Here is a 13351-nt window from a genome sequence, read left to right as displayed (position 1 = left end):
TGTGCTGCCTGTTAAGTGGCAGCTGCCAGATACAGCAAGAGTGTGGAGCTGAAGATGTGCTGGGCATCATGTGTGTGAGTGTGGTGCTGTTCTAATATACAGAGTACACTGCAGCCCTCTTTCAATTGAGATTGTACCAGATTCTTTGCTTCAGAGAAAGCAAAATCAAGGAAATAAAGCAGCTTGTTGTTGCAGCTCTGAAAATGCCAGGGAAATGAAATACCACGGCTCCCCTTTTCTCCCACAAGATAATGCTTTAACTGCAGTTTTGTAAAAGTATGCTATAACCTCCAGTGGTAGTTTGATGTACTGCAGTGATCTCTCAATCCAAGCACTGTGCAGAATCAACTGCCTCAGTGACAGCTTGGCACTGAGTCCGAACGTTGTGTGTTCAAGCCTCACTCTCGGACTCGAAAGCATAATCTCAGCTGAGGGTAATGTGCATTATCGAGGAAGTCCTGCACTGTAAGAATTACTGCCCCTCAGGATGGGTATTTTAAACCGAGCTCCTTTCTGCCTGTCCCACTGATGCCAAATTCACAGGCATTTAATTTCAAAGTGATTCATTGTATGCAAAATACACCGAGGATGCATTCAGGAGCCATAAGAGAAGCAGTGCAAACCTTTTCCCTTCAGCCATGGGTTCTGCCCAAGTACTTTAACCTCTTTAGGAAATAATCTGCTCATTATTTCCTTCTCACTCCCCTGTGAGCCTGCCAAAATACCAGAATGCCCTCCAAACCTCCCATCCGATATTATGCTTGATGTGAGATTTCTGTGCACTCACTAACTCTGAAACCTAAGCAGTCTTTGCAGTCTTGTGTTCTTCGATTCTCATTTGTGTTCTTAAAGCTCCTTCAGCAATGTTCTCTCTACTTCTCTTCAACTATATATTTCCTTAACCAGCTGAGCTACTGGATTGAACCTTTTTTTTTGTCAGTGGTATCCATAGAAACACATTAATAATTTAGCTGGGAGTCAATTCTGAATCTCTATTGCTCTGATATAAAAATGAAGACCCCTTAGAACCTGGAGACTTGAATTATACCCAGTTAACTATTTCCCTAGTTCTGTCCTCATGGAGTATGTAACCTGACCTGATTACATCCACATTATCTATCCTTCTTAGTATTTTAAAGTATTGATTCTTAACTCAATTCAGTTTTTTTCCAATGAAAACCAGCTAAAATCTGTCCTGAAACTTAAAAGCCCTGAGTCCATTGCTAATTTTAAAAAATATTTAATTTTCTAATATATTAATGTGTCTTTCTGAACATGGTGTTTAAGCTGGAACATAGTCAAAATATCAGCTCACCAGTGAAAATTCACCAAAGATCCTTAGACAGCACCTTTCAAACCCACAACCACTTCCATCTAGAAGGACAAGAGCAGCAGATACATGGGAACACCACCACCTGCATTATCCCCTCCAAGCTACTCACCATCCTAACTTGAAAATATATCGCCGTTCCTTCACAGTGGCTGGGTCAAAATCCTGGAATTCCCTCCTAAACGGCATTGTGGGTCAACCCACTGCACGTGGACTGCAGCGATTCAAGAAGGCAGCTCACCACCACCTTCTCAAGGGCAACTAGGGATGGGCAATAAATGCTGGCCACCTGTGACACCCATGTCCCATGAATGAATAAAACAAAAAGATCTGTACATAGAATAACCTATTTAAACCTGGAACCATATACTCTTGAGATAGATCCCAGTACCTAATCATTATGTTTTAAAATTGAGAGAGAATGGCTGAAGGACTATTGTTGAAAAAGATTAGCACAAAGTTGAGGTATATCAGGAAGCCATGGTTAAATGACGTGAACGTTTTCTTTAAGCTTCAGGAATATGAAAGGATGGCAGGGCTACAAGATAAAAAGAGTTTCACAGTTTAGAGGTTTTGGGAAGCAGTGAATTAGAAAAGATCGTGTGATGAATCTTGACTTGAACACAGTGGGACTGTAAGGGGGGAAAAATTGTAGAGCACCCCGTATCAAAGCACAGGAAGAACAAAAGTGGAAAGTTGACAGGATCCCACACCACAATTGTGTGAGTAGACTAAAGGCAAAGATCATATCCCCAAAGTGAAAGTGTGTTCAGGGACTAGCAGTGAAAAAGGCAGCTGTCCTTGAAGTCTGTCAATAGGTGCTGAAAAGGATGGAGTGATCACGTGTTTGTACTGTGAGGAGTGCAGACAGTGAGCACTGAAACAGTGTAATCTGAAGGACACTGGAACTGTGAACAAAGATTGGCATGGATGAGGAGCGTCACGCTGCAACAGTAGTTAGCACTGCTGTCTCACAGTGCCAGGGAGTTGGGTTCAATTCCGGCCTTGGGTCACTGTCTATGTGGAGTTTGCACATTCTCCCCATGTCTGCATGGGTTTCCTCCGGGTGCTCTGATTTCCTCCTACATTCCAAAGATGGGCGGGTTGGGTTGATTGGCTATGCTAAATTGACTTAGTTTTGGGGGGGTTAGTAGGGTAAACGTGGAGTTACGGGAATAGGGCCTGAGTGGGATTGTGGTTGATGCAGATTGGATGGGTGGAATGGCCTCCTTCTGCACTGTCGGGATTCTTATGGATTCTATAAGAGGCCACAGTTGCTTTGAAGAAGACAGAGCACCTGGGACAGTGGAAATATGTATGATGATAAGGTGCCAGCCGCAGCACATATGGAACCATTTAAAGGCTGTAAACTGGTTGGCCATGAACATGAGGTTGGTGCTGAGTACTCGATGATGAGTTGTTTTAAAGGTGCCAGAGCCTGTCAAAAAAGTCCAAGGAGACATTTAGGTGTGAGTAGTGTTGTGTTTTTATAATGGTATAAAAGCACCAGTCATTCATTAAGGAGTGTGCAAAAATGTTGTGGCTTAATTTATTAATTCTAGGCACATGTGAACAGAAAGCTTAAGGAGATCAGAATTGCAGAGCTGTCTGTCTGTGCTTTGCTCCAGGCTGAAGTGGAACTGAGGCTGTATCACATGACACATTTCGCTTAAAGTGATGGCACGCTGCTATCCCTTAAAGGCATAGTACAATAAGTAGTACAGGCAACCAGATCACCAGTAGAATAATCCTCCCACAAACCATATCAGTGAGTGTGTGGGAAGATAACAGCAGGACCAAAAGTCTTATTGGACTGCAGTATTAGAAGCTCCTAATAAGTCTACACGAGATAAAACTTGGTAACCAATATGGTTGAATAGAATTGAGCAATTGGGGAAAGTTCCTTCTAAAGATTGGACACTTTTGATGAACAGCCCAGATCCTTGCCCATCTTTGCAATTGGATGTGTGTATGTTTCACATCACTGTCTTGAGTGTACATCATGTGAAATTTATTTAACATTAAAAGCAATCTACTAAATTGAACCAGATCAATTTAATCTCATCAATATCCTCCCTGGTAATCACTGAACCATTTTATTAATTGTTCAGTTTTAATCAAAGCTCTATATTATTTAACAATAATGTGAACAGACAGTAGCAATTCTAAAGTGGCCTTTGCACAACTCCAGTCATTAGCTCCCCAGGGATCTTTTCCATTTATCATCCCCCGTCCCTTCTTCTTGGCCCACTTTCCAATCCAGCTAATTTATCCACCAATTATTCAGCGCGACTTAATCTTCTTCAGAAACTTCAGATGTGAAACCTTCTCAAAATATCTTCTGCAAATTCCATTACTTACCTCCACAAAGAATTCAGTAGGTCTGTGAGCCATCACGTTGTTGCTGCTTCTAAATCCTTGCTGCTCACTGATGTAATCTGCACAGATGATTTTTTATCTCTGTACTCTGTTGTTTCTAATGGACTCATTCGTTGGAAGAGTGATCCACCTTTTCACCAGCTACCCAGAGCCCATTCTGCTCCTTATTCTAAACCTCATTGCTATTTCTTCCTTGTATCTTTTAAAATATTTTACATATTGATTTTCACAACTGCAGCATCAAGTTGTGTGACAACCAAGCTACAAGGCAAAGTAAATGAACCTTGGACTATTCAGTAATTTCTATATCCCTGTAATACAGCATTAAAAATGATTTTTTTAAAAATGAGAGTCACTAAATTTCAGCTCCAAATATGTTGAGCTTTAGGGCGATGGAGAGGAAGGTAAATGCTGTGAAGCAGGGATGATTGCAGTAACCATGCATTAATAAAGAATGTAGTGTGTGCTGAGGCCTGGCCTCGTACAAGTTGATTGGAAGACGGCTGCACTGTATTGGCTTCATCACTGGACAAAGAGAGTGATGCCTCACCCAGTAAAATGTTATGCGAGGACTGACCTCTGGGCCCTTTTGGCAGGGGCTCAGTGATTGTTTTGTGCTTTGAGATCCAACAGGGTACAAAAGAACAACTCCAGCATCCCCCCAAAAGTAGACTCCCAACACTGATTCAGCGGGTATTGTTCCCACTCGATGTTGCAAAGAAAAGCCATTCATTTTCTTAAATCACTATGGAATGTGACTAATAAAGGAGCTAAGCCGGGAATGAAAGTGAGCATGAGAGACTATTACAATGCAATAGGGATCTGGGTGAATGTTACAAGACACCGGAAGGCATTACATAGGAATTCAGAGTTGTGAGTTGTCTCCTTCGAGCTAAGGGGTATGCTTCACAGCATAGCAGAGAGTTAGGAGTGCATTACACATAACGTTAGAGAGCAGCAGACAACAAGTCCTCAGAATATGTTACGTCTATGATAGCAACAAACCAAGTTCATGCATTTCATGTGAGCCAGGGACAAAAATGCACATTGGATGAGAGGGTTCTGGGAATGTATTACACACAGGACAATACATCTGCAAATACCATGCACAGGGTGATGGAGCTGGGAATACATTACTCATGTCTGTAGAGTAGATAAGCGTATTGCACAGAATAATAGAACATGGCGACACATGAGAAAGTAGAGAGCTGGGAGAGAATTGTTTCAAAAGCTGGATGCAACATTAGAATGAAGCTGGTCAGCCTTGGAGATCAGCACCCCCTAATTTGTACAGTGCACTGGAGAGTGGTTCCTTTATACCCTGTTTGAGTTTTGTGTCTAACCCTGAGAGATGGAACTTGCTGACCTTGTCCTGGGCTGCACGCACCACACTAACAGCCAACCAGAGCTAATCCGTTATCCCACCAGGACTTCTATTTCCCGTATGAGCAGCAAAGATAAAATCTCAATGCACGAGAAGGAGCGCAAGACATTAGAGTCTGTGATGTTGGAGCATGTCAATGATGAGGAAGTCAGGAAGAAGTTGAATGGCTCAAGTTCGGAGGAGGAGATGCCATATGAAGCTGAATCAGAAGCTGGTAAGTCAAAGGGCAGTGACATCTGATTTCGTTGGTTACCTTTGGGATAGGGGAGGGGTTGGTGTTTAAATATCTTTCTCTGGAGATGAGCATGATGGGGCTGGTGTTCCATAATTTTCTGTTACATCATAATGGGGCTGATTTTCAATCCCAGAATTTCACCCACTTTAAGATCCTCTACCCATTAGCTTCTCTGAAGAAGGAACTTAATGGAATTCCAGTAAAGAGTAAAAATCAAAGGCTAAGAACATAAGGAATTGAAGCAGGAGGTGTCCACATTGTTCATTGAGCCTGCTCTGCCACTCAATAAAGATGTGGCTGAATTTCTACATCAGCTCCATTGTCCATATCCCTTGATTACATTGGTGCGCAAAAATCTATTGATGTCAGTCTTGAGTTGTGGTAAGACCACATTTTGAGTCGTGTTATTTCATAGAATCCCTACGTTGCAGAAGAAGGCCATTAAGCTCATCAAGTCTGCACTAACTCTCTGACAGCGTATCTTATCTAGGTCCTCTCCCTGCCCTATCTCTGTAACCCCACACATCTCTCATGGCTAATCCCTCTAACCTACACATCTTGGGGCACTAAGGGGCAATTTAACATGGCCAATCCACCTAACCCACACATCTTTGGGCTGTGTGAAGAAACCAGAGCACCCGGAGGAAACCCACGCAGGCTTGGGGAGGACGTGCAAACTCCACACAGACAGTTACCCTTGGCCAGAATTGAACCCGAGTCTTTGGAGCTGTGAGGCAGCAGTGCTAACCACTGTGCCACCATACCATGTGCAGTTTTGGACTCCATATTTAAGAAAGGATTTACTTGCATTGGGGGAGGTAGAGCGAAGGTTCACAAGATTGGCCCCTGGGATGTCCTTTGGGGAAGGAAGCCTTGTTTCATGAGGAGAGGCGGAGTAAATTGGTTTTATATTCTCTGGAATTCAGAAGAATGAGAGACGATTCCATTGAAACCAGAATTCAGAAGGGGCTTGATAGGGTTGACCCTGAGAGATTGTTTCCACTGGTTGGGGAGCCTAACATGGGGGACAGTCTCAGGATGAAAGGTCGATCATTTAGGATTGAAATGAGGAGAAGTTACTTCAAAGAGTTGTGAGTCTTTGGAAATTTTCTATCCCAGAGTGTTGTGGATGCTCATCGTTGAATACATTAAAGACTGGGACAGATAGATTTCAGTCCCTCGAGGAATTAAGGGACATTGGGAGTAGGCAGGAAAATGGAGTTGAAGCCCAAGATTAGCCATGATCGTATTGAATGGTAGAGTTAGCTTAATGGGCTGTGTGGTCCACCCCCCCTATTTTTTGGGTTGCATATATTCATAGACTGAGCATCCACAACCCTCTGGGGTGGAGAATTCTAAAGATATGAAATTTCTCCTCATCTCAGTCCAAAATTGCTTACCCCTTTTCCTGAGACTACAGGGAGGCTGTAGCAAAGTGGTATTGAATCATAGAAACCCTACAGTGCAGAAAGAGGCCATTCGGCCCATCAAGTCTGCACCAACAAAAATCCCACCCCAGGCCCTATCCCCTATAACCCCACACATTTACTCACTAATCTCTCGAACCTACACATCCCGGGACACTAAGGGCAATTTAGCATGGCCAATCAACCTAACCCGCATGTCTTTCGACTGTGGGAGGAAACTGGAGCATCCAGAGGAAACCCACGCAGACACAGGGAGAATGTGCAAACTCGACACAGACATTGACCCAAGCCGGGAATCGAACCCAGGTCCCTAGAGCTGTGAGGCAGCAGTGCTAACCACTGTGCCACTGTACTGCCCATTAGACTAGTACTCCAGAGACCCAGGGTAATGCTCTGGGACCTGGGTTTGAATCCCACAACAGCAGATGGTGAAATTAAAATCTGGAATTAAAAGTCTAAGGATGACTTTGAAATGATTGTCGTAGAAACCCATCTGGTTCATTAATGTTCTTTAGGTAAGAAAACTTGCCATCCTTACCTGGCCGACATGTGACTCCAAGTCCACATCAATGTGTTTGATTCTTAAATGCCCTCTGAAATGGCCGCTAGAAAGTTAATACCACCCGACATTGACCAAGGCTTCAGAAACAACAATGGCAAACTTGGCCCTGTCGACCCAGCAAAGTCTTCTTACTGACTGAGCAACAACCTGACATAGTCATACTCATGGAATCAACCTTAGAAATAATGTCCCAGATACCACCATCACCATTCCTGGGTATGTCCTGTCCCACTGAGTTGTCTTGGGAGTCCTCAACATTGACTCTGGACCCCATGAAGCCTCATGACACCAGTCAAACATGGACAAGGAAACCCCCTACTGATTACCACATACCATTCCCCCTCAGCTGATGAATCAGAACTCCTCCATGTTGAAGAAACTTGGAGGAAGCATTGAGAGTAGCAGGGGCACAGAAGGTACTCTGGGTGGGAAGCTTCAATGGCCATCAGCAAGGGGTGATGTAGTGCCACCACAGACCGAACCGGGCTATATAGGACATAGCTGCTAGACTCTGTCTGCTGCAGGTGGTGAGAGAACCAACAAGAGGGAAAAACATACTCATCCTTAACAACCCACCTGCCACATGCATCTATCCATGACAGTATCAGCAGGAGTGACCACCACACAGTCCTTGTGGAGACAAAGTTCTGTCTTCACTTTGAGGATACCATGTTGTGTGGCTACCACCATGCTAAATGAGAAATACTTCGAACAGATTGAGCAACTGGATATCCATGAAGCGCTGTAGGCCATCAGCAGCAGCAGGATTGTGTACAACCACAATCTGTAACTTATGGCCTGGAATATCCCCTCTCGCATTACCACCAAGCCTGGGGATCAAGCCTGGTCCAATGAAGAGTGCAGGAGGGCATGCCAGGAGCAGCACCAGGCATACCTAAAAATATGGTGTCAACCTGGTAAAGTTACAACACAGGACTACTTGTGTGCCAAACAGCACAAGCAGCAAGTAATAGGCAGAGCAAAGTGATTCCACAACAAACGGATCAGATCTAAGCTCTGCAGTCCTGTCACATTCAGCCTTGAATGATGGTGGAGAATTAAACAACTCACTGGAGGACAAGGCTCCACAAACATCCCACCCTCAATAATGGAGGAGCCCAGCACAGCAGTGCAAAAGATAAGGCTGAAACACTGGCAAAAATCTTCAGCCAGAAGTGCCGAGTGGATGATCCATTTCGGCCATCTCCGGGGTTCCCCAGCATCACAGATGCCAGTCTTCAGCCAAGTCGGTTCACTCCATGTAATAAGAAATGGCTGAAGGCACTGGATTCTGCACAAATTATACAAATGTAGGCCTCGACTTTGATGACTGGGGATAATCCACTGCTTTGGGATAGTGCAGCACTGCATGGTAACGGTCCTTAAAAAAACACACATAGTGGAAACACTGCCATTGAGTACATGATAATTTTAGATGCAAAATATGAACATGCAATGAATGTGTTGCTCCTATATTGCGGATGTTATTGAGTGATGGAGCCAGTCACTCCTAAGGGGCTCCAGTGATAAATAACTTGATACTTTTGTTTGGGCTGCAAAGGAGAAACTTAAACTTACCTCACTCTGACTCTCAGTTGTTGACTGTTTCTATCATCTTTTGGTTTGACAGAGAAAACAAAAGCCCGACTCGACATGAATAACCTCAGCACCAAACTGAGCATGACTGACTCCAACCTTTCAACCTCTGCTGCATCCAGTGGAACCAACAAGAGGGTACGTTACATTGAGATGGAAAAGTGATTGGAATTTAAGTTTGGCTTCTTGCGCACCATCTCCTGATCCAATGTTTTGTTTACCTGAATGGAGCCAGGATCTGGTGGGATTGAAACTGGCTTGTCTGTTCCTTGCTTGACATTTGATGGGTTTTTTTCAATTAAAGATTAAACAGGAATTCTAGAATTCCTCTGATCTTCCTGTGAGGAATGTTACTTACCTGCGCTGGAAATAATGCTCTGAAGTTACTTGCTGCAATGGATACTGCACTGTTTCTGGTTGAGGGGAGCTACACTGTTACCTGTTTGGTTGGATCGTGCAATGTTCCCCTTGTGTGAGAAGCTGCATTTCATTACAAGAAATACTGCACTGCTTGTTGTGGCACTGCAGTTTCCTTTGAGGTATGCCCCACTGCTTCTTAATGCAAGGGGTGCATTCTGCTTCTTATTGTGTGGGCTGCTATAAATTGCAAGAAACTACATTGTTTCATGAGAGCTGTGCTGCATTGTCCCTTTTTGCGAAGGATGTAACACGGTTTCATGTTCAGTGAGTGCCTGTATAATTTGTGAGAGATGTTGCATTGCTTGCACTTCCAAGGGATATGAACATTGCTGAAAAGAGAGACATATTGCCAAAACTTTTCATCTTGCACTCATCAGAACAAATGCAAGAATGCCAAATTTCAAATACCACAGCAGAAAAGGGGTGCTGACTGTTTGGCAAGTCGATTTAATTGGCCAAAGTGTTGTCATAGAGAAAGCAACGGGTGTACTATAGGTTCCTCATATTTCCGGGTAATTCAAAGAATGCATTCCTTTTGCTTGCAGGGAGCTTGCTTCTGGCAAGCATAAATAAACTTGGCTGATTATCTTAAATTGGTTGTTAGTGTAGCTGTTAGTGTACTCAGGATTATTCAGCAAGTGCTGTCTAATTGTGGAATACAGTAAGGAGTCTAACAACACCAGGTTAAAGTCCAACAGGTTTATTTGGTAGCAAACGCCACTAGCTTTCGGAGCGCTGCCCCTTCGTCAGATGTCCACTCCACCTGACGAAATCCAGTCTGTGCTCTGTCTCTGCCCCAGCAAATCATTGGGATGTACGACCTGGGTGCTGTCATCACACAGGCACTAAATTTCATTCACGACGCAAGTCAGTTGTGTGTGTGGTAAGCGCACGTCCTTTTGTTTTGCCAGCTACTCAGTATCTCTTTCCTCCTGTGGCATGGAGTATTGTGATCGTTTGAAATTTGGCATTCTTGTGTTTGTCCTGGTGAGAGTAAGACGGAAAAACTTCAGCAACATGTTCCTTTTCAGCAATATTCAAGTTTTGTACGACTAAGCGAATGTTTCTGAGGGATAACTCCTTTTGCAAGAATTACTTCCTGATGCGTCGACGTTGCAGCGATTCTTGTTGTGAGGGACACTGCCTAGTCTCTTTGCATTGGCGGTGAGGGATGCTGTGATTTATCCATTGTGCAGGATGCTGCAGGTAAGTATTGGCAAGGAATGCTGCAAACCTTCCTGCTGCAATCAGTGCTGCATTGTTTCATTCTGTAGGACAATGTTGCCTCTTCCCATGAGATGTGCTGCAGTGTTTCATTTTGGAAGCTGCCTCAGTCTTGTTGTGCTAAGGGGATAGTCCACTCTGTCCTGTGAGAGATGACTCATCGGCCAAGAATTTCTTTAGAGTTGCTTTTCGCCTGTCCTCGGAACTTTCCTGAGGAAATTCCCAGCCATTGTTTTTTTGTGGTGAGGTGTGCTGCGCTGATCTGATTTTGTTTTTGAATGTCGCCCTCTCTCCGGTGTTGTCTTGTTGTTGAAAAGGGCATAATTGTTCCCTTATGTCATGACATTGCATTGTTTCATGTTAAATGTCATGCTGCAATGTGTGTAAATTCTTGTGATGAGAGCGAGACATTGTTTCCTCTTACAAGGCATTGTTTCTTGCTATGATGGAGCTCACACTTTATTACTGCGAGATGCTCTGCATTGTTTCATTGTAATACCCCGCATGGTTTCCACTTATGGGGGACTGCTGCAATATTTCCATTTTAGGTTGCTCATTGTTTTGTGTGAGGCCTGTTTTTATCTCCTGTGGGATGCAGCATGCAGATGCTGCATTGATTCCTATTGCAACCGATGCTGCGTTATTTGGGATTTCAGACGATGCTTGTTTCCTGTCGAAAAGTTCCCTTGTTTCTTGTCTGTTTTATTGTGCTGTTTAATTTCCTGTTTGGGTTGCTGCATTAATTCTAGCCGCAAGTGAAACTCCATCAGAGTTTAGAACTGATGCATTGTATCGATCCATTGTTGTTGATCTGCCTGATGTAGTCTCAGTCCCTTGTCACTGTTGCAGGCCTCTTTGTCTGTGGTATTCAGTAGTTTGTCTGTGCTGCCCAATTTTCAATTAATGCAATGGCATAACTTAAGGATGTAATATATGAATCCCTTTGTAATCTTTGCAAGTACTTATATGTGCTTCTCCAGCCCGCTGGTAGCTGAGACTGATGAGCACTCTGAAACACAGTGAAATCAAAAAGCTAGTTCACCTTGCCGAATACACTGGACTGTGTTAAGACCCCAGTCTGAGACTCCAAAGTATTTTATGAAGTTAGCCTAGATCCTAGGTTTTACATTTGATTTTGGCATTGGTGAGCATAAGGTGTTTCACTCCAGGTACGATTCAAGTGATCCACGAGGAAGCTTTTATCAAACAAAGTTTATTTAAGAGCACTGTTAGGATATAACAAAAAGAATTAGCATAACTTTTCCAATTACAAGACTTAAACATGACACAGTATGACTCTTAACTACCTCTGTTGTTCTAAGTTAAAGCAAGATTCCACAGGCATACACCCTTTCTAGTTAGCACAAACACAAATATCCTCACGTGATGCTGGATTTCCAGCTTTGTAACACCTCGGGACAGAAATCCAAGCCAGCAGTTTTCAGAGAAGGATGTATCCTCAAAGCAGCTTACAGTCTCCAGTCTTCAGAGAAGGGAAAAGAGAGAGACTGCTCTCCCTTAGCTCAAAAGCAGCTTCTAAACAACAACACTTAGACAGCAAAAACTCCAACCCCAGAGAGGGGGGAAAACATTGCTGTTTCTCTCAGCTCCAAGCAGCTTCTGATTTGGAAACTAAGCTGGAATTCTGTCTGAAAAGCATAGCTGTCCTCAGCCAGATGACCTGACCTGTCAATAACCCCCAATCAAGCTCTACTCTGCGATCCCAGGGGAACAATGAAACAACAGAACACTGCATTAGTTCAGATTAAAACTAACAGGATATCAATTATACTGCTTCAGTAACTATAAAGGACACTAGCTACAGACAACAAATGCCAGGAACTGCTAAAACATTCTGCAGAGAAACATGATTAAAATACATTTCTTAAAGGTACAGTAGCTCAAACTGGACAGCGTTTTTCAACTTTGTTAAGTACTACTATGCTTCCTTTAAATTATGAAACAACAATCATGTGTCAGCACTCCCAAATGAGCAGAATGCTCACTCTTAATTTACCCTTTCGCTGGTGGTAAAAATCGACTCGCTGAATGCTCTGTTTTCAACTCTGCCCAACAGCTGTGTCATGAATCTTTGTTGGAACTGACTGACCGCGTGCCTTGGAACTGACTGACCGCATACTGTGGCATTGACTGACCACATGTCCTTTCATTCCTCCTCATGTTCAAGGCTTGGATCACCAGGCTGTGAAACAAGCCTGCTCCCCCTTGTCTCAAAGAGCAGATATTCACCATGCCATCTTATGAATTGACCCTTGTTGTGTTCAGATTAATAGGGGCATAGCATTAAGAACTCAGAGAAAAAGCCACCTTTGTTTTCCCAGAGGGAATGGAACTTTAATAGTTTGGCTCACCTGCCTTGACTTAGCTACAAGCTGAATAATTGTTTGACTCACTTCAATCTAAATGCATTCATTTCAAGAAAATGCATTCCAAAATCCTTTCCATCCAAAAAATAAATTCCAAAACGTGACAAGCTTGGCTGTCACAATGAATGCCGCATTGTGTTCTTTTTGTCGGTTGTTGCATTAAATTTTCCTGCATTGTTGCTGTAGAGTTTCTGGCTTGAAATGCTGCCCTTGTCCGATTGCTTCTGCACGATTGTCCCAATGGAATGTTGGATGATTTCCTCTCAAGATGAGCTCAGTTTGTCCTGTGCAAGTGCTAGTGCATTGTTTGCTGTGAGGAATGGTCTGTTCATTCCTGTCAGCGGCACTGTTTTTGTACTATAGGATGAATTCGGCTGCATTACTTCCTCTGGTGAGATGTGCTGAAT

At 43.4% G+C, this 13351-nt stretch overlaps 1 protein-coding gene across 10 annotated transcripts in view; it reads left to right on the top strand.

Annotated features, from left to right (window-relative positions):
• The window catches only part of LOC144498795 (protein phosphatase 1 regulatory subunit 12A-like), a 191654-nt gene that overhangs the window by 111644 nt on the left and 66659 nt on the right, over nt 1-13351 (top strand). For 9 of the 10 annotated variants that reach the window (XR_013498754.1, XM_078220480.1, XM_078220477.1 and 6 more), the window contains exons 8-9: nt 5138-5307; nt 8948-9051. Coding sequence is in view for 9 of the 10 variants with exons in the window: in XM_078220480.1 (XP_078076606.1) it covers nt 5138-5307; nt 8948-9051 (274 nt within the window). In the remaining variant the exon portion in view is untranslated. The remainder of the gene's footprint in view (nt 1-5137; nt 5308-8947; nt 9052-13351) is intronic. The other variant, XM_078220474.1, reaches the window with a different exon arrangement.

Source organism: Mustelus asterias, chromosome 9, assembly GCF_964213995.1.
Source record: "Mustelus asterias chromosome 9, sMusAst1.hap1.1, whole genome shotgun sequence".
NCBI lineage: Eukaryota > Metazoa > Chordata > Chondrichthyes > Carcharhiniformes > Triakidae > Mustelus > Mustelus asterias.
Note: the sequence above shows the minus strand (reverse complement) of the source record. Positions and strands in the feature narration are given on the sequence as shown.